This window comes from Arabidopsis thaliana (genome assembly GCF_000001735.4).
Source record: "Arabidopsis thaliana chromosome 1 sequence".
Classification (NCBI taxonomy): domain Eukaryota; kingdom Viridiplantae; phylum Streptophyta; class Magnoliopsida; order Brassicales; family Brassicaceae; genus Arabidopsis; species Arabidopsis thaliana.
Window position 1 is genome coordinate 4,676,762 of NC_003070.9, and position 19,929 is coordinate 4,696,690.

At 35.8% G+C, this 19,929-nt stretch overlaps 6 protein-coding genes, 2 long non-coding RNA genes and 1 pseudogene across 15 annotated transcripts; 5 read left to right on the plus strand and 4 right to left on the minus strand.

Moving 5' to 3' along the window:
* Positions 1 to 242: 242 nt before the first annotated feature.
* Positions 243 to 3,101, minus strand: AT1G13640 (Phosphatidylinositol 3- and 4-kinase family protein). 2 transcript variants are annotated; one of them, NM_101234.4, is made up of 2 exons: positions 2,835 to 3,101; positions 243 to 2,537 (listed from the first exon to the last, which is right to left on the minus strand). In NM_101234.4, exon 2 carries the CDS (start codon positions 2,381 to 2,383, stop codon positions 515 to 517), a length of 1,869 nt encoding a protein of 622 aa, NP_563930.1. In that variant the 5' UTR covers positions 2,384 to 2,537; positions 2,835 to 3,101; the 3' UTR covers positions 243 to 514. The 2 variants fall into 2 exon arrangements, with proteins under 2 accessions (NP_563930.1, NP_001322238.1); NM_001332079.1 differs by lacking the exon at positions 2,835 to 3,101 and adding an exon at positions 2,615 to 2,833 and having other exon boundaries at positions 265 to 2,537.
* Positions 3,102 to 3,528: 427 nt separating this feature from the next.
* AT1G13650 (uncharacterized protein) lies at positions 3,529 to 5,621 on the minus strand. Of its 4 annotated transcripts, NM_101235.5 has the most exons (4): positions 5,305 to 5,621; positions 5,122 to 5,185; positions 4,250 to 4,731; positions 3,671 to 4,167 (listed from the first exon to the last, which is right to left on the minus strand). In NM_101235.5, the coding sequence occupies exons 2-4, from the start codon at positions 5,140 to 5,142 to the stop codon at positions 3,810 to 3,812; spliced, it is 861 nt and encodes a 286-aa protein (NP_172822.2). In that variant the 5' UTR covers positions 5,143 to 5,185; positions 5,305 to 5,621; the 3' UTR covers positions 3,671 to 3,809. The 4 variants fall into 4 exon arrangements, with proteins under 4 accessions (NP_001320494.1, NP_849655.1, NP_001320495.1 ...); NM_001332080.1 differs by having other exon boundaries at positions 3,529 to 4,167; positions 4,250 to 5,185; positions 5,305 to 5,548; NM_179324.3 differs by having other exon boundaries at positions 3,593 to 4,167; positions 5,122 to 5,621.
* Positions 5,622 to 6,409: 788 nt separating this feature from the next.
* AT1G13660 lies at positions 6,410 to 8,879 on the plus strand (annotated as a pseudogene; the record flags this gene model as incomplete). Its single annotated transcript has 1 exon — positions 6,410 to 8,879.
* A 2,377-nt stretch (positions 8,880 to 11,256) lies between these two features.
* On the plus strand, positions 11,257 to 12,504 carry AT1G13670 (uncharacterized protein). The gene has a single exon (NM_101236.5). It carries the CDS (start codon positions 11,440 to 11,442, stop codon positions 12,115 to 12,117), a length of 678 nt encoding a protein of 225 aa, NP_172823.1. The 5' UTR covers positions 11,257 to 11,439; the 3' UTR covers positions 12,118 to 12,504.
* A 1,027-nt stretch (positions 12,505 to 13,531) lies between these two features.
* AT1G13680 (PLC-like phosphodiesterases superfamily protein) lies at positions 13,532 to 16,080 on the plus strand. The gene is made up of 7 exons (NM_101237.4): positions 13,532 to 13,740; positions 13,942 to 14,058; positions 14,486 to 14,602; positions 14,690 to 14,788; positions 15,167 to 15,470; positions 15,558 to 15,781; positions 15,855 to 16,080. The coding sequence occupies exons 1-7, from the start codon at positions 13,648 to 13,650 to the stop codon at positions 15,939 to 15,941; spliced, it is 1,041 nt and encodes a 346-aa protein (NP_172824.3). The 5' UTR covers positions 13,532 to 13,647; the 3' UTR covers positions 15,942 to 16,080.
* Positions 16,081 to 16,520: 440 nt separating this feature from the next.
* Positions 16,521 to 17,649, plus strand: ATE1 (ATPase E1). Its single transcript, NM_101238.5, has 2 exons — positions 16,521 to 16,934; positions 17,201 to 17,649. Exons 1-2 carry the CDS (start codon positions 16,619 to 16,621, stop codon positions 17,416 to 17,418), a joined length of 534 nt encoding a protein of 177 aa, NP_563931.2. The 5' UTR covers positions 16,521 to 16,618; the 3' UTR covers positions 17,419 to 17,649.
* On the minus strand, positions 17,003 to 17,224 carry AT1G05017. Its single transcript, NR_138820.1, has one exon. It is a non-coding gene; the product is annotated as an other RNA (long non-coding RNA).
* On the minus strand, positions 17,611 to 19,262 carry PGL1 (6-phosphogluconolactonase 1; the record flags this gene model as incomplete). Of its 3 annotated transcripts, none has more annotated exons than NM_101239.4 (4): positions 19,193 to 19,262; positions 18,667 to 18,877; positions 18,448 to 18,583; positions 17,714 to 18,211 (listed from the first exon to the last, which is right to left on the minus strand). In NM_101239.4, exons 2-4 carry the CDS (start codon positions 18,837 to 18,839, stop codon positions 17,714 to 17,716), a joined length of 807 nt encoding a protein of 268 aa, NP_172826.1. In that variant the 5' UTR covers positions 18,840 to 18,877; positions 19,193 to 19,262. The 3 variants fall into 3 exon arrangements, with proteins under 3 accessions (NP_001318995.1, NP_172826.1, NP_001321621.1); NM_001332083.1 differs by having other exon boundaries at positions 18,964 to 19,262; NM_001332082.1 differs by lacking the exon at positions 19,193 to 19,262 and having other exon boundaries at positions 17,611 to 18,211; positions 18,667 to 18,962.
* On the plus strand, positions 18,190 to 18,469 carry AT1G05023. Its single transcript, NR_138821.1, has one exon. It is a non-coding gene; the product is annotated as an other RNA (long non-coding RNA).
* Positions 19,263 to 19,929: the final 667 nt, after the last annotated feature.

Here is a 19,929-nt window from a genome sequence, read left to right on the forward strand (position 1 = left end):
CAAGTTGCCATAAAAATATTAAAAAGCAAAAAGCATCAACATAGTTTTGTTTTCTGTTCAATTTTATAATAATCATAACAATAATTGATACGTTACAATTTCATGTAAACTATCTAGCTGTCAAATAGTAAAAACAATATTTTCTTTTGAACATTGTAAGAAAACCTCAAAAGTCAAAACTGAAAAAAAGAAAGTAATTTCGTGAATTATGTACTAAAAAATTATATACTAGTACACATGAATTAAATTTTACTTTCAATCATGTAGGCAACTATTTTCATTCAACTTATTCTTGTAAAGACAATGCAAAACGATTTGAAACAAAAGAAGGAAATGGAAGTTAGGGAAAAAAAAATGGTAAAGAATATTTACAGGCAAAATAAACATTTCTTCACATTGCAAGTGCTCGTGGTCGCTACAAAAGTAAACTAATCTTAACGTAGCTAACAAGTAATTGCTTCAAAACTCGTAAAAGTGAAATCTTTGGTCTTCTCTTATGTGAACTCGTATGATCTCAAAACTTGCACGATGTACCAAGTCTCTGTGTGTTCCTCAACGTCATGGTCTTGCGTTCTGCAAAAGCCGAGTAAAGCAACTCCTGAAACCTCTCCAAGAACACAACCCATTCAACTTCTTTCATGTCGGCTAACTTCACAAAGTTTACGCTAAGCGGGAGCTGCACGTTCGCGCTCTTGTGACTTACCAATGCTTTGTCGGTTTGGTTGTCTTTCGGAGGTTTCAGGTATCCGGATCCCATGGTGTTGCTTAGATTGTTCTTCATTGATGTGGAAAGCTTTGAGAGAGATAGAGTAAGTTTTGCCTCCTCTTCGTCATCTTCTTCTTCTTCAGCAATGCTCTCTTTGAGCTCTCCAAGTGAAGAACGTCCGTTTGAAAATGGGTTCTTGGCGAAGAACTCATCGGTTTCTGTCTCAGAGCCATAAACCGAGTCTAGCTCATTGTAGTCTATATCAAACTGAAACTCTGTCTCTCCTTCTCCATCTGACTTGGGAGACAAAACGTCTTGTTCAGTGGTTAATCTCTTGGCTTCGATACACAACATTTCTAGTTCACTTGGTTCCTCTTCTCCTGCACGAAATTCTCGAGTCATCATCTCACCGATCTCTGCAAGACAAAGTCCAAAAACAGCAGCTTCTTTAAGGAAAACGGTACAGAGAACTAGAACCCTGAGACAAGCCTCTCGAATCATCGGAAGCTCTCTTCGAAGCATTTCACAATCTTTCACTGGATCAAGACTTTGTATGTAGTCAAGTTCTTCTTCAGAGAAAGGTATTGAAGCCTGAGGCCAATGAATCCATTCGAAGTAAGGATCTTCGAGTGTTTCTGGTAAGCAAAGACCATGATCTATTGGAATAAGCTCCACTTGACCAAACCTCCCAACACCACCATCATCAAGCTTCTTCACCAAAAGATTTCCACCATGCCGGTCTGTGTTGAGAATCCTTATGTCCAAAATCCCAATGCGGTGCACAGAAGCGACAGGGAAGCTTGAAGTCCCGTGATCACTGGCATCAAAATCATGAGGTACAAACTTCTGGAACGAAGCAATCTTGCTGCTGACCAGCTTCTTCTTCTCACGAGATTTGTTCCCATCCATTCCATCATTGACATTGAAAACAGAGTGTGTTATCTTCACAAGAGCCGTAGGAGGAACATTAGCAAAGTGATCATAATCAAGAAGGTATGCAGCAACTTCTCTAAACCCGGTTTCCCCAACCCGCACAGAAGGCTTTAAACCAGGCTGCCCAAGCGCTTTCCCTACGAAGCCTTTAGGATTGTTAGGGGCAAACGGCTCTTCATCCGTAGGCTTGACAATAGCAACACTTTGACCCTTTTCATCCCTAAAATAGTATGCCCCTCCAAGCCCACCATTAACAGGGATTGGTTCAACACCCATCTTCATCGCCTTAACAATGTCATTCGCTGTTTGCTTCAAAGACAGAAAACAGGGCGAGTGACTAAGTATCTCAATAGGACCACTTCGATCTTTCCTCTGCAGATCATTCCCAGTAGGTGAAAGACACGGAGTAGAAGAGCTTCTGTGCATTAAGTTACGCTTTAAGAGAAGCGGAGAATCATTCCTCACAGCACTCAAGTCATTCTTCAACACCATATCCCCAAAGGTCAAAGAGCTTTCCTCAGTAGGAAAGTTAAACGCAATCTGAAGCCTTTTCTTCACAGTATGAACATTGTCATTACGATCCAACTCAACTCCCAACACACAGCCAGTATCGGTTTGCACGAACACACGTCTTCTCCCTGTAGACTGTTGCTGAAGCAGATGGTGCTTATATTGCTTCCCTTCCATCTTTCTAGCCCCATGAAATTCCCCTTTTAGAGGAGCCTTAAACACCGCCATTGCCATCTTGTCAGACCAACAACGCCTTTGGCTTAAAGCCTTAAACCAACACAAACTCAACAAGACAGAAGTGAAAAGAGGAGTCTTTAGCCTAACACTACATGTCTACATCAGGTAAGCCATGCTTTATACGTGTTACCAGAGAGAAGAAGATTAAAACCTGAATCAAAAGATGAAACATTGATCAAAAATCTTGAAGATTTGATTATTTTATACAGTTGTAATATATAAAGCAACCTTCTTTATCTCGGCCTTTAACACAAATCGTTAAAAAATTATACTTTCTCCACACTTATCACAAGATACATCTTGATCCAATAATCGTTTGAAGAAATGATTTACAGAAATTTATTCACTTTACACAAATCGAGGAACCAAATGAGAAAATCAAAACCAAAGAAACGAAATTTAAAGGATATTTCGAAATAGAAGGTATCGATGAAGAAGAACAACTCACCGTCACCGGAAAGCAAGATCTGAAGAAACGGAGGAGGAGGAGACGCACATGGAGAAGAGACAGTGAAGCGTAGAATCTGAGAAAAGAGGCTTCAATGGAGGCAATGAATCGGTAAAATCTGACTCAGTGAGTCACTGATCCATTAGCCTCGCTATCTCTCTATCCTCTGCCTCCTTCCTTCGTCTCTAACCTCTCAACGACGCTTTTTTAACTCTCAGCATAAAGTATGGAGCCATTCCTGCTATATCATGTTTAACCAGTGCCACGTCACCTTTGTATTTTTAATTTATTTTTTCTTTGTCAATTTCATTAATCATTGTATTAACCGTATATAATATAGATATGTTGCATTTTAAGAAATTTACATGAGAAATACAATAAAGTTCGTATTTCGTAGCAATATCGACATCAATAAATTAGAGTTTATTGGCTGACAAATTCAAAAATTACAAAAAAAAACTACAGTAAAATTTGAAAGAAGTAGAAAGAAAAAAAAACATTTACCATTATCCTCAACTCTAAGAATGGTCTAGAACAAGCAAAGAGAGCCGTCCGATCAACACAGTCCACATGAGAGCAATGCCGTTGGATTGTACATGATACGTGGCGATTAATAGAGAAGTACACGTAATTATAAAAAGGGTTTGGTGATGATGTGGCAACTTAGACCGTCATACTTGACGATTGACGCATGTGACAAGTTGGCAAACAAATGGGCCTTGGAACTTTAGAAAGCCCATATCTAAAACGAGTTGATGATCGTTTGCTGCACAAGGTGTATATAGGTTTTCCTTGTGATTGAAGCAACATATGAAAACTAAAACAAACCTAACTCTCAAAAAATTGAATATAAAGTATTTGAGGTCTACGAAATAATACATTACAGAAAAACCACTATTTTCTGTTCTTATTCGAACGGTCTTTGTATATTGAATGCAAAGCCTAAAAAGGTTAAAAATCCTCTGATAGAATCCATCAGAATCTACAACAGAGAAGAGAAGAGTAATGTCTCCATCCTTTCTTCCCCTTTCGAAGTTGTCTCTTCTCATCTTTCTCCTTTCGAAGTTGTCTCTCCTCAGCTATCACCATTCGAAGTTGTGTTTCCTCAGCTTTCTCCTTTCGAAGTTGAGTCTCCTCAGCTTTCACCATTCGAAGTTGAGTCTCCTCAGCTTTCACCTCTCGAAGTTGTGACTCCTCAGCTTTCTCCTTTCGAAGTTGTGTCTTCTCAGCTTTATCCTTTCGAACTTTTCTCTCCTCAGCTATCACCATTCGAAGTTGCGTCTCCTCAGCTTTCCCCATTCTTACAGGACTGCTGTTCCACTCCGATTGCAGTCTGTAACAAAAACAATTACAGAATTAAGGTATACAGAATTTGCAGATCACAAAATGTATGTGAGTGTATGCATGAGTATTACATTGGGAGAGCAAAAGAGCTTGCGCTGGTTCCATCAGAACGAATAGAGAGGTTTTCGGAGCCTGAGAGTGGTCCACAGTAAGTAATATAATCTAAACTCGACTTTGCTTCACAGAAACTTATTTCCCCGAAACCATTTGGGAGATTCCTTTTCAAGAGATTGTTGTCATCACAAGAGTTGTCTGCTTCTGATTCCTCTGTTATCTCCAGATGTGGGTTATGATGGACCATGTTTTCTTCAGGTCCATTAGTGTTGTTTTTGTTGGGTGGGCTTTGGGAATCCTCCAATGATAAAATATCTCCCAAGGTTAAAGCCTTCTTAGAGACACTTGTTGATGTAGCTACTACATCTCTCGGTGCCACTTTGGAATCATCATTAACTTCTTGTCTTGTCACAACCAAATTCTCTTGATCAAGTTCTTCAATTTCGTTGTTGTCTGAGATTTTGGATCCGAAAGGTTTCTTGTTGAAGAACAACTTCTCCTGCATCGTAAGTTACACAAGCTTTCCATTAAACTATTACACCTTAACATATATCCTAACATGAAGATCATTAAATAATTGGATTATTTCATAACAACTGGATTATTTTATTGATGTATAAAGCCATGGAGTCACATGTCAATGTCTCTAACAACTAGAATCTAAATAAGAGTATTCGTCAAAGAATGAATTATACTAGAATCTAAAGCGAGATGGTTTTACTGTTTATCCAATAGAAAAACATATAGTACAAGAATCCAAAAAAATCGTTGAAATGTCAATGAGTTTCAGCAACCAAAATCTCTGCATTTAATTTGAGCATATATAATAACAAAAACAATGAAAAACAGTTTATTGCCGTTTGATTTTGCAAATAATTACAAACCAAACCTCAGAAATGTATGCAGGCATTCTCAAGAAATTTTATCCTTTTACCACCACGAAAACACCACCCCTGTATTAGGAAAAACAAGTGGATTGGTTCTAAAAAATCTTCGGAAAACACAATCAAGAATAGAAGGTAATCTAACAAACAAAGAACAAGATTGTCTCAATTTGTAACTTGAAGGTAACCTGAATCTCTTAACTAGTGTTTTTTTGCTCTGGATAGTCAAGGTGTTTCACTCTCTACTTATAAGGAGTCACCTTCTTTACCCTAATCATCATGATAAGGTTCTCCAAGTGCTTCAATCCTGATTCTCATTAGGATTACGCCCCAACTTTTAAAACCGTAAGATTATAATCCAACTGCTTAATCAAACGATACACGTGGAAATAAGATAAGATTTTTGCAATCTGCAGTTCTGCACTTGTATGCAAGGCCGCATGACTGGTATAGAAGGAAAGCAACTAAAACCATCGATTCGGGCCTCAAAATTTAGTAATTAAACCCCCCAACTAAAGATATATTGTGAAAAAACCCCTCAATTATTTATTTAATGAAAAAATACTTGAAGTTTAAAATTATTTGTGAAAACCACCCGCCGTCTACAGTACCGTCAAAATAAAATGATGTGTTTTAAATATAAAAAATGACATGTTTTTTTGCTTAAAACAACACGAAATAAACAAAAAAACAACACGAAGTTCTTATACCTTATTATAAACCCCTAAATCCACTTTAACTCTTAAATCGACGACATTGAATCGCGAAATTTTGTAAACTGAATGCGGCTGGAGCTTGCAAGATGTTAAGGTAACTGTTACAAGACATTCTTATTGGTTTTAGTTTTCCTTTTCACATACTCTAAAAACTTCTTTTTTTGCTTCGATCCATACTCTGACTTTTAAACTCACCTTGGGGAGTTAATTTCTTTGGTGCACTATAGAGCCACGTCTTTGAGTTTATGTGATGGCGTTCATGCTTAGAGATGCTACATGTATACTCGTGCCCACTTCTTATATCTTTTGAATTTTGTTGGAAAATATTCTTGTTCTTTCAATTTTTTAAATTGGTTTTGAGACGTATATCTTATTCCTTGCATTACATGATACAATATTAAAAACTTAGGAGATTGATCAGATTTTTAGAGAGTTTTTGATAATTGTATTTGTCAGGACGCTTTTCTTTCGATTGCATGTCGGAGGATATTGGGCAGCAGATGGTTCATACCATGGCGGTGAGACAAGATGTTTACAGCTTGATTTTGAAGACCCTAGTTTAGCAATGTTGACAAATATGGTTTTGAGTGCTGGTTATACAGAAAATATGAGTAAGTTTTCTTACTTCCCATCTGGAGAAGTAGGTCAGAATCGTAAGGATTTGTGTGGTGATAGTGATGTTGCCGAAATGATTACGTGTACACATGAGTTGGAAAGCAAGAATTTATATGTTGTTAGGGCAGATGATCATTATCTAGATGATGTTCTTATTGGAGAAAGGGAGGAAGAAGAGGAGCCTGAGAGTGAACAACTTGATTTTTACCGTGATGATTATGTCGAGAGTGATGACTCAGATGATGATGGTGCTAGAATAGATTTTTATGTAGGGCAAGAGTTTGTTTCTAAAGAGAAGTGTAAGGATACAATTGAGAAGTATGCTATTAGAGAGAAGGTGAATATACATTTTAAGAGATCCGAAAGGAATAAAATAGAAGGAGTGTGTGTTCAGGATTGTTGCAAGTGGAGAATATATGCATCAATAACCAGTCGTTCAGACAAAATGGTTGTTCAATCTTACAAAGGAATTCACAGTTGTTATCCTATAGGTGTTGTGGATCTCTATAGTGCACCAAAGATAGCTGCTGATTTTATAAATGAGTTTAGGACTAATTCGAACTTGTCAGCTGGCCAAATAATGCAGAGGTTGTATCTAAATGGTCTTCGAGTCACAAAAACTAAATGTCAGAGTGCAAGGCAGATTATAAAACACATCATTAGTGATGAGTATGCTGAGCAGTTTACGAGAATGTATGATTATGTTGAAGAGCTGAGAAAGACTAATCCAGGTTCAACAGTTATTTTAGGTACAAAAGATAGAATTTTTGAGAAATTCTATACTTGCTTCGAAGCTCAAAACGGGTTGGAAGACAGCATGTCGACGTGTAATTCATTTGGGTGGAACATTTCTAAAGGGACGCATGAAAGGACAATTGTTGACTGCTGTGGGAAGGGATCCTAATGATGCAATGTATATCATCGCATGGGCTATTGTACCAGTGGAGAACAAGGTCTATTGGCAGTGGTTTATGAAGTTATTAGGAGAAGACTTACGTTTGGAGCTTGGTAATGGTCTTGCATTATCTTCGGATCAGCAAAAGGGACTGATATATGCAATAAAAAACGTCCTACCTTACGCAGAGCATAGAATGTGTGCTAGACACATTTTTGCAAACTTGCAGAAAAGATACAAGCAGATGGGACCTTTGCATAAGGTTTTTTGGAAGTGTGCACGCGCATATAATGAAACAGTCTTTTGGAAACAGCTTGAGAAGATGAAGACCATAAAATTTGAAGCTTATGATGAAGTGAAGCGAAGTGTCGGTTCTAACTGGTCTAGGTGTGAAAAAATTTCGTCTCTTATTTGTCTATGGTTTTGGTTGGTTTGACTCTTGTTTTGTTCTCTGCAATTGTCACTCTGGTTTTGGTTGATCTAATGGATTTATTATTTTCTCCTTTTGCAGAGCATTTTTTAGTGATATCACAAAGTCGGCTGCGGTAGAAAATAATATCAGTGAATCATACAATGCTGTTTTGAAAGATGCTCGAGAAAAACCAGTGGTTGCATTGCTAGAGGATATAAGACGACATATTATGGCTAGTAACCTAGTTAAGATCAAAGAGATGCAGAATGTTACAGGCCTGATCACACCCAAGGCGATTGCTATTATGGAGAAACGAAAAAAAAGTTTGAAGTGGTGTTATCCATTTTCAAATGGAAGAGGCATTTATGAAGTGGATCATGGAAAAAATAAGTATGTGGTTCATGTTCGTGATAAGACTTCTTGCACTTGCAGAGAGTATGATGTGAGTGGGATTCCTTGTTGTCATATTATGTCTGCGATGTGGGCTGAATATAAAGAGACAAAGCTGCCAGAGACTGCAATTTTAGATTGGTATTCAGTGGAGAAATGGAAGCTATGTTACAACTCTCTTTTGTTTCCTGTGAATGGCATGGAACTATGGGAAACACATAGTGATGTTGTTGTTATGCCTCCTCCAGACAGGATAATGCCAGGAAGACCAAAAAAAAATGACCGAATCAAAGATCCAAGTGAAGAAGCTTCTTCGGAGAATTCTCAAAAAGCTTTAGTGGTAAGCTAGTCGTGGTAATACGTCTCTCTTTCTTATATATTTGTAATCTTGGGTTAATATTTTATTTACTTTTGTAGACATGTAGCAACTGCGGACAAACAGGACATAATAAACGCACATGCCAAATAGAGCTAGTGCCTAAGCCACCTAATCCATCTCTAGAATTTCCTTCTTATCATACGAAAGTTATTGTGGTAAAATTCTAATTTTCTATAGTAGTGTATGCCAAATATTGTTTGGAAATAATCTTGTTATTTGTGCATTTGTTTTTGCAGACATGTAGTAATTGTCAACAAACTGGACACAACAAACGAAAATGTAAGCTCGATCCAGTGCCTAAGCCACCCAATCTGCCTCCTGGAAGACCTTCAAAGAAACAAAAGACCACCCAATGAACAAGCTTGAAGTATGAAGTCTTGCTTTTTTTAGATTTCGATGTTGAAACATGTTTGAGCTAGTAATGTTGGCTTTAGAATTTTTTTTTGTTCTATTAGATTTAATACACATGGATCTCTAAAAGAATTTTTGGATCGGTTGAAAATTTAATTTTTTTTTAACAACAAAAATAAAGCAATCAATATCATACATCAACAATATCCAATGCAATGGCTGTACCAGAGTCTCCTCAATGATAGATCGTTGATCAGAAGTGGCAGCGTTTAATTTAATAAAGCAAAGGAATTTTAATAAAATATTTTATTGCAGCAAAAAAAATACATGTCGTTTTTCTTCAATGTAAAATGCAGCGTTTAATTTAACTGGATATTTAACAGTACAGTAGACGGAATGAGGTTTTCACTAACAATTTTAGAGTTCATGTGTTTTTTTATTAAATATATCGTTGAGGGGTTTTTTCACAATCCATATTTAGTTGGGGGGGTTTTATTACTAAAAACCTTTTAACTAAAATATTGTTCCACGTTTTTAAAATAGACTTTTATAGGGCCTTTAAAAAAAATTGTGGGCTTTTACTGTGATTTCAAAAACAACTGTTTTTAGAATTTAGAAACGTGATACGAATGTTTGAAGTGATTTTATTTATATTACTATTGTTTACAAATTTTTAGTATATAAAAAGGGTATTCTCATACTTTTAATAGCAAAAAAAACTATGGTCCGACATAGGCCGGCTCAAAATAGCAAAAATAAACTATGGTCCATGTTCAAATTTTGGGGCCTTTAATACACTAATTTTTGAGGTAATTTAACAAAATCCCAGTGCAAATGCATTGTCGCACAGCCTATATACGGCCCTGCTCGTATGTCATATGAGCTCATATGCGGTCGCGCTAATCTATGGCGTTTAACATCACACCTTTTCAATATCTCAAGACTTGGTCCCACAAAGGACCGTGAAAGCTAACTCCGCTGCAAAACGACTCAAACATAGCCTCAAAAACGTGTCTCTCTACTTCTTTTTCAGATAGCTGCACCTGAAACACCAACGAGACACTAACGTGTCAATCACATTCCTATACAAGTACACGATCTTGCAAGGATAGTCTTTATGTGTTTCTTGTAGAATAAGCAACGGCATGTGTGAATGTTTGGCTACTAAGATGATGACAACTTGGTCATCAAGTCCGGTGTTTGGCTAGCTACCAAGATGGAGGTTAGCCTAAAGAGACTGAACCAGCGCATGGAGATTAATTAGCATCAAAACAAGACGTCTTGACAAGAATTTTTATTATTGGCATATTCTAGTTTATAATTTGTTTTTTAGTTTCATGTATTACGATTGAATGGTCAATTTGTTAGATATTATAATTTTTCAACGAGTGTAAACGTAATTCATTAAAAAGAAAAAAGAAAACAAATCATTAAAGAAACACATGTATATGTGCCAGTGCTACATGGAAACTTAAGATTGTTATAATAGTGTGTACTTACGTACACGTTGCAATCTTTTGTGTGTGAATGTCTTTCTCTAATTACTTAAATTTCATTTGTGGATAAGAATCAACAAACATACAAGTTCCATCTTGTTCCTTCTTTTGCATACACTGGAAAGATGTCAGAGTAGAAAAAAAGAAGAAAAAGTAAGTGATCCAACACCAGTTCATGTACACCATTAATTCTTTGACTGCTCTCTTTGAACTTGGTCACAATTGATCAATCAATTATGGTCATTTTATGTCTGTTGTTCGCCTTGTTCGTGACGTAACTGTCGAAACAGTTGAAATCCACCTAGATAAAAAGAACCAATTACTCAAAAATTTAAGGAAATCATAATAATAATAAGAAAAAAAATAATGTCATAAATTATTAAATAATATTAAGCATATGAATAATTTGATTATGATATTAGTTTACAAATTTAGTGAATATATTTGTTTCTGTTTCAAATAATCATATCTCTACTGTAAAATAATTATGAAATAACAAAACTTGACAATATGATGTATAAACAACACATGTTTAGATATTATTGCAACGCTTCTCACTTAAGTTCTCTTTTATACTATAGTAGAATGCTATATAGTCCGGTAACAATTTAAATAAAATATTCTTAACCAACTTTCCCAAGATGCAAAGAAAATTGATTTTAGAACCTCTACTTTTTTGGTATCTACTAATACTATATATCTAATCATTATATAAAATTCTCCCACCAAATTGATCAATGGGTCATCTTATCTTTATCGCCTTTTGCCTTTGTGACCATAAAAGGGTTTGAGAACTTGCATGACAGCCGAAAAAGGTGTGAATATTCATTGATATTAACGTGGCATTCCTATGAACACATAGAAACGTATAATTAAACTTGCTAATATTTTCATTTCACTATTATTTTCAACATCAAGTGGGATATTAATTTCTGAACTGAAGATAACTAAGATATTAACCGGTTCAGTTAACCGATTCCTTGCATTCTATAAATCTGACGCACCATATTTCTTCTCATACCACAATTACTAATTAACCAACTCAAATCTTGGAACTCAAGAAACAACAATGTCGGAGATGGCCGGAGATTCTTCAACATCAGAAGATAAAATCCATAAACCAAACCGCGAGAGGAATGTCTCCGGCGAACTTGACGTCTTCGAAGCCACTCGATATTTTTCCGACTTCAACGAACCAACGACGATCGAGTACTCAAGAATCCAAATACAGAAACAAAGCATTGTTACAGAAAATCGACAGAAGAGAGTACACCCTGAGACAGAAGAACACCTCCCTAAACCTAGAGTCGTCGTCATAAAGCCGCAGAAGAAAGAGATGACACGTGGCGGCGGTAAGAAGCTAACCAGTTTCTTGAACTCTCTTCTTCGCTCAGCTGGTCTAAAGAAGAAGTCAAAGTCAGCGCCGGAGGTGGAGACACCACGAGTAGAAAGGATGAGGAGGAAGAGCTGCGTAGTGACTACACACGCCGCAGATGCTTCGCCTCTCACCAATGCCGGCGCGTGGAGTTTAAACGCGCGTAGAAGAAGCTTTGATGAGAAAGATTTGAAGAAGAGTGATCAGAAGTTGAACATAAGATTTTGTGAGAGTCTGTATTCGGACCAAAGGGTTGAGACAAAAGACCCAAATGCAGGAGACAAGAACGATGTAATTGGTGGATGCGAGAGTGATTCAAGTTCTGAATCTGATCTTTTTGAGTTGGATTTGTTTGCTAAATCAAACCCCTAATTAAGAACGGTCCGGAGAATAATTTTCTAATGTAACTTCAGTCTTAATTATTATCATGAAGCGAGGTTGGACCATTTCCACCTTGTACAAAGTTATATTCGTCCATTCATATGTTGGGATATTTTATATTGAAAACTAGCTAGCAGAATTTAGTCAATTGGGAATCTACCAATAGTAAAAAAAAAACCCTAACTCGATGTCACCAACATCTCCTTTTTTAAAAACCCTAGCAATCATCGATTCATCTTTCCACCCTTCTATGACAACACCTATCATGCAATTATTCTATATCGTAGAAACAATTTTGGGTAAAATTAAGTTGATGGGCCTCCCCAAATCATGCATCTTCTTTCCCACTCCTACTGTTCTACTCTATGTATGAAATTGAAATAAAGTATACAATTTTTTTTTAAAGTATTACGCAATTAATACTCCAAACAGTTTCTTATACATATGACAATGCTCATAACAGTTGTCAGAGCATGTTGTAAAAAGCAATTGTTATAATATAAAAGCTGCTCTAGAGCACGTTGAAGAATGAAAAGAATGGATCTGCTGTGTCCTCGCACAAGATTTTTGAAAGGGAATGTATAATCTTATTTAAGGTTTGGTTGACAAATAAAACCTATTTAGCAGAAAAACATTAACAGAAACGAATCATTTAGGTACCCACGAATAACAGTAACCTTCTAAGTTCTAAACAATATTGAGACTACTTTTTGTCTATTGGTTGATGATTGCGTTTGAATAATAGGTGAATTTATCAATTATCATATAGGGATCAATATATTTGTTGGCAGAAAATAATAAATTACTGGGATACTTTTTTGCATGTTTAACATATATCATGTTTCATGTAAAATAACATATATCATGTTATCATGTAAAATCACGTACATTTTTGCCAACGTGAATTGATTGCTATTTATTATAAAAATACAATAATTAATTCTATTTATATTGGATTCTTTCATCCGTATTTTTGGCAAATATATAGTCAACATATGGTCAACATATTTATCTTAAATAATCATGCCGGGAATATTATCCTTAATAAAACCAACTAATCTATAAGAATATATATAACATTAGTGTATTTAATAAACCATTATTTTGTGAAAAAATATATCAACATCTTGAAAAATTTGTAGTTAAAAATTAAAACTGTTTTTATTTAAAACAAAAACCCATAGATTAGTTAATTCATATTATATTTTCTATCTACCACATGTATAAGATTTGCATTACATATTATTGAATTTGAAAAGTTTTATTCTAGTCAAATATGGTTTATTTCCTTCTAAGTGTGATCATTTCCTCTTCTTTTTTTCCAGCTGTAAAAACATTAATTACTATTTAAGAGGTTACCCAAAGAAAGAAGAATTTAATAAACCTTAAGGAAAGTCTTCTAAACTTTTTTTACAAAGACTCCAAAACCGAATCAGTTCTTTTTCAAATTTTTACTACAAGTCTATAACGTTTGACTAAGAAAATTCATTATCTCTTGGTCAAAGCATCAAGTCAGTAACAATGGCCAGTTTCAAATTCTTCTTTGCAGCCATAATTTTGGTTCTGTTTCATCCGGCAGCAATAACTTTTGTTGCTTCGTATGGCTCATTACAGGTAAGCTACAGCTAAAATTATTTACTTTTCAATTTTCTTAAAGGCTATTTCCACCTTGAGATCCAAAGAAGCCATGCGAATTCTGAGATATTCATCAAAAATTTTCTTCGACGAAATCAACTCGAATCTCTATTCACAATTTAGCGATATTTAGGGATATTATCATTTATGTTACAATTTAGGATTCTTACATCAATGCAGCTTGGCGATCAATGCTCATCGGACGAAGACTGCAATGTTGGACTTGGTTGTTTTAAATGCGGTATAGATGTTGCAAGATGCGTTAGATCCAATATCACAGATCAGTTCTCCATTGTGGTTAGTAATAAACAACTTTTGAATCAAACTTTATTAAAAATGTGGTGTTTAAATATAAATTTTAATATATATATTTGAGTGAAACACAAATCCAATTTGGTTTTAGGATCATAACTTAATGTAAGATTCTTAAGAGATGATGGATCATTTAGTCCACTAATTTTGTCGTATATCTTTACGATTATGGATTGTTAAACCCATTAACCCTTAATTTCTTTACCAAATTATAATTTTTAAACCAATTAGTATATATGTTTGGTTCTACTTGAATACTGATAACACTAAAGGTGAACATAATTCTTCCAACATAAGCCTCTCAGTATTGAGATATAGATGTGTTGATATATTGACATAAGATAGGCTTGATCTGCAACTCTTGACTATGTGGGGCTTAACTCTTCTACTGAATTTTTTTTCTTTGTTACAGAACAATTCGATGCCGTTTAATAAATATGCATTTTTGACGACCCACAATTCATATGCCATTGAAGGGAAAGCGCTTCATGTGGCGACCCAAGAAGATACTATAGTTCAACAACTCAACGTGCGTTTTATTAATCAATAGACAAAAAATATATGTTACTTCATTATTATTATTTTTCTATCTTGTGAATGTTATGTTTTTGTTCAGAGTGGTGTTCGAGCATTGATGTTGGATACGTACGATTACGAAGGAGACGTATGGTTTTGCCATTCCTTCGACGAACAATGCTTTGAGTTCACCAAATTTGTAAGTTTAATCTCTAAATTTCTCTAACCAAAAGAAAACCGAGTCAAACCAAAACAATTATTTAGCAAACGTTTGAAAATAGAGACTGGTTTAGAATATAAGAAAGTAATAAACAAAAGAACACAACTTTTTTTGGCATTTTCAAAATAATCTCCCTTTTTGGTTTACCCTAGTGTGTGTGTGTGTGTGTGTGTGTTTGTGCAACACGTTTGTGTTTTCAATTTGCAAAATGTATTGTGAGACACATAATTATTTGCTTTTGAAACAATTGGAGCGTTAGTTTTGTCTTTTATTGGAAGAGAAAATATCCTAACATGCAATGTTTTGGTATAAATGATTTAATTTGGCTTGTATTGTTTTGTTATGTCACTTTTTTAGAATCGGGCGATAGACACATTCAAGGAGATATTCGCGTTCTTGACAGCGAATCCATCAGAGATCGTGACATTGATCTTGGAGGATTACGTCAAATCGCAAAACGGGTTAACCAAAGTATTTACCGATTCCGGTTTGAAGAAATTTTGGTTTCCGGTTCAAAATATGCCTATAGGTGGCCAAGATTGGCCGTTGGTTAAGGATATGGTCGCCAATAACCACCGGTTAATCGTTTTCACTTCAGCTAAATCTAAGCAAGAAACCGAAGGAATAGCTTACCAGTGGAATTACATGGTGGAAAATCAATGTGAGTGTGATGAGATACCAAAATTCCGGTTTAATTTTAGTTTGTTTAGATATCACGGATTAATCCCAACGTGGTATTGATTGTTAGATGGAGACGATGGAGTTAAACCAGATGAATGTAGCAATAGAGCAGATTCTGCACTGTTAACCGATAAAACGAAAGCTTTGGTTTCGGTAAACCATTTCAAGACAGTTCCGGTTAAGATATTGACTTGTGAGGAGAACTCTGAGCAACTTCTCGATATGATTAAGACATGTTACGTAGCCGCAGGGAACCGATGGGCCAATTTTGTCGCCGTCAACTTTTACAAGGTAAGGTTATATTTATTTTTAATTTTAATATCTCCTTGAATGAATTTTAAACTTTAATAACTCCTTGAAACAGAGGAGTAATGGAGGAGGAACGTTTCAAGCAATTGATAAACTAAACGGAGAGCTTCTATGTGGACGTGATGATGTGCATGCTTGTTAATTTGACTTGAATTTAACAAAATGCATTAGTCTTAAAGCTCGCCTTAGTTTACAAGATATTTTTAAGATATATATATATATATATATATCAAATTATTTTAAACATCTGGCTAATCTTAGCATGCATAAAGCATTATATTTTTGGGCTTAGTTTAACTCAAGTTTTTTTTAAAATAGGCTCCAAATGGAACAAAAAATTAAAGGAAACTAAACATTTAGATACCTACGAAGTAAACTTCTGAAATCTGAACAATATTTTGACTGTTTTTTTTGTCTATTTGGTTGATCCGTTGATTATGGCGTTTGAATAATAATACGTGAATGTATCAATTGTCATATTCGGTGGTAGTTTAGCAAAAAAATAAATATGCTTAAAAAAAAAGCAAAAAATAAATATATGGGGTGGCAAAAAAAAAATTGTTGGGATACTTTTTGGCTTGATGTCAAAAAAACAAAAAGGTAATAAGGAAATTTTATAATCTCAAAACAAAATTTATTGGGCCGACCCGCCAAAAACACATATGTATTATTGGGCCAATCCGCCAAAAAGCCCATTTATACGATGGAAACAAAAAAAGAAAAAAAATATCGGTATCGTCTTCTCTCTGGTGTTTTCCAGTAATTCCCTGAGAAGTAGAAGTAGAAGCGAGAAGGAATTCGAAGAAACAGATTTCAACAATGGCGGCAGTTCAACAGCAACAAGCGATGCAGAAGAACACTTTATACGTAGGAGGTTTAGCTGATGAAGTTAACGAATCGATCCTTCACGCCGCGTTTATACCTTTCGGCGATATCAAAGACGTGAAGACGCCGTTGGACCAAGCGAATCAGAAGCATAGATCCTTCGGATTCGTTACTTTTCTTGAGAGAGAAGACGCTTCTGCTGCTATGGATAATATGGACGGTGCTGAGCTTTATGGTCGTGTTCTCACTGTTAATTATGCTCTCCCTGAGAAAATTAAGGGTGGTGAACAGGGTTGGGCTGCTCATCCACGTACGTTTCCAATTACTGTTTCTCTTCTCCTTTTGATTTCTGAAATTTGAGCTATTGATAATGTTGATTTGGGGGTTTATGAAATTAGGGTTTGCAATTAGTGTTCTTTGTGATTTATTATTGATTCTGCAATTAGTGTTGTTAGATTTGCGGATTTGAAGTTAGGTCAAGTTTGTATTTGCTTCTCGATTGTATATATGATTAAGCTGAGAGGTTGTCTCGTTGTTTAACAAATGGGACTTATTGGTGTTGTTGGTTTGTTTCAGTTTGGGCAGATGCAGACACATGGTTTGAGAGGCAGCAACAGGAGAAGGAGATTCTGAAGATGCAAGCTGAGAACAAGGCTGCCATGGAGACTGCTGAGGAGCTTCACAGGAAGAAATTGGCGGAAGATCGACAAGGAGAGATGGAGGAAGATACAGATACCAAAAATGATCCTATGGCCAGAGCAGAGGCTGATGCTCTAAGTCACGGCGATGCCTAATGAAAGTAAGCGTTACCGGATTCTCTTATGCACCTTGTCCTGTAGGATAACAAGTATGTTTTCGCCTGAGTGTGTAACACTGTCACTATCACCTCATAGAGTTTTTGAGGTTAGATTGTTTCTTGAGGTTGATTACCATGTTATTGCTATAGTTAATAGATTTGGTAGTTTGGTGAAACTTGCTTGCTTAGAAAAGTAAGAGTCATGTATCTAAACCGGATGCTCTTCATACAAAAAGGGTCATCACTAATAACAAGAACCAATTGCTTTTGACTCAAAGAAGAAAACCTAAATCCTACTCGGAAAATTTAAACCTGTCAAGCTTAGACCCCGCTTGTTTATCCATAAACCAAATCAGATTCCCATTGCTCGGGTGGACTAGCCTTGCAGGCAGAGACAGAGAGCTGTCTGGTAAGGGCAAATCATCGATTGCTAAGTGGATAGCATTGGCTTTGGATTCGCCGGTTGCTACTACGACAACGTTAGCAGCTGAGTTGATGACGGGCAAAGTGAATGTGATTCTCTCTGGTGGCGGTTTATGAGAGTCGGTTAGGAATGTGACCCAATCGTCCTTCACCTCAAGTGCTGGGTGGTTCGGGAAGAGTGAGGCTACATGTCCATCTGAGCCCATCCCAAGCAAGATCAGATCAAACCTGGGACTGTCACTGTTGTCTGACGCAGCCACGGTTCGTGATCTCACCATCTGTCTGATGGCGAATTCATACTCTGTTGCAGCTTCCTCCGCTGAAACTGTGTCGTTAATGGAACATATATGTCTCGGAAACACATTTACCTGAAAATAACAAAAAAAAATCAAAGTCAACATTATAACAAGACAAAATACACAGCTGTATTGACCAACACCATGATTGGATAAGTTTCCAGATCGTCCATTTGTTTTCTTCACAAACAAGCAAAGATTGGGGCAAAAAAAGTCAATAGATTGCAGAATCAAGAAAACAAGACAACCACAAGAATACAAGATTCTTCTATCCAAAAGTCATCAAGAACCATTCCGAACAATCTAACCTTGGAGAGTAAATTATCTTTGGCTAGCTTGTAGTTGCTATCGTCATGATTCTTAGCTACCACACGCTCATCCGCCCAGAAAACATACCATTTCGCCCAATCTACAATCTTGTCGTAAGGCGGCTCGATCAATTTTCTGTTGAATGTGTAATCCATGAGGAGATAGATCAAGGAGACTGAAAATGGGATTCTTAAAAACTTTTAGGTGAAATAAATTACCCCATGAAGCTAATGAGAGAGCCTCCTGATAACACAATGCAGAAAGCACCATGTTCTTTAATTGATGCTTCTGATATCTCAGCTATATAATCAACCAAGTCTATGCTTAGTTCCTCCAAATTCTCATGAACCCTAATTTCTCCCCTGTCTTTATGAGTCCAAGTAAGTGCCATATTGCTTCCTCTGTTGTTTCACCGATTTTTCAGAAACTCTACAGTTAAACAAAGAATGAGATTTAAGAATCTTTACACCAAAAAAAAGAGATCAGATATGGAGTGAGAGGAAGAAATGGTTCACATTTTGCACATTGAAAAAACAGAGATAAGATCATATTCTGACTCTCAACAGTGTTCCAATTTGACTACAAATCCAAGAATCAGCATTTGAATATATACAGTAATACAAGATAAAGCAAAATAAAAGCCATGATCATTGAATTAAAACCAAACACAACTAGCAAGCACAGAGAAGACAGCAACTTGAAACTTTTCAAGCAAATGATCAAAGTAAAAATTCAAATAGAAACCTTAGAGGGAAGAGAGGATTGTTACAGAGAGAAGGTAGATGGATGATTTGAGTGAAAACAGGTTAATGATAGATTGAACAAAGCACCAAATAATAATGATTATATAACACATAGCCATAGGCTATATCTACATATATATTAATATTGTGTGTAAAAAACAAACAAAGGATTTTCTAATAATCTCGCCTTTATAAAATACTAACAAAAATGCCTCTTGGGAGCGAAGAAGAATCAGCAGAAAGAGATTTTTTACCTTCTGGATTTTCACGTGCATATCGTCGTGATAAAAGTAAAACACACACACACACAAACAAAAGTAAAAACAAACAAAATTGGATAAATTCGAGGAATTACCAGTAATAATACTTGATAAACTCAAGTAATAACAAGAAAAATAAGAGAAGATGGTTTATCTATCTTGTGAGGTGTTTAGCAGAATTTAGGGTTCAGAAGAAAAAAGGGTTATGCTATTTAAGAAGGGTATACAGAGGAAAGGATTTTTATCTTATGGGGTGCTTCATCGGATAATTAATTAGTCCAAATGATAGATGTGAATACAAAAGGTGGATAAAATATAAGAAATCCAAAACGAGTAACCAAACAACTGTCAGTTCATAAAAGACAAATGGACCAATCACTTCTTACGTCTTGTCGAAAAGCAAGAATTGTGGATAACTTCGTTTTCTTTTCCATTTTTATATTTTTTCTCTTTAAAATTTAAGAAAGTCTTACTGAAA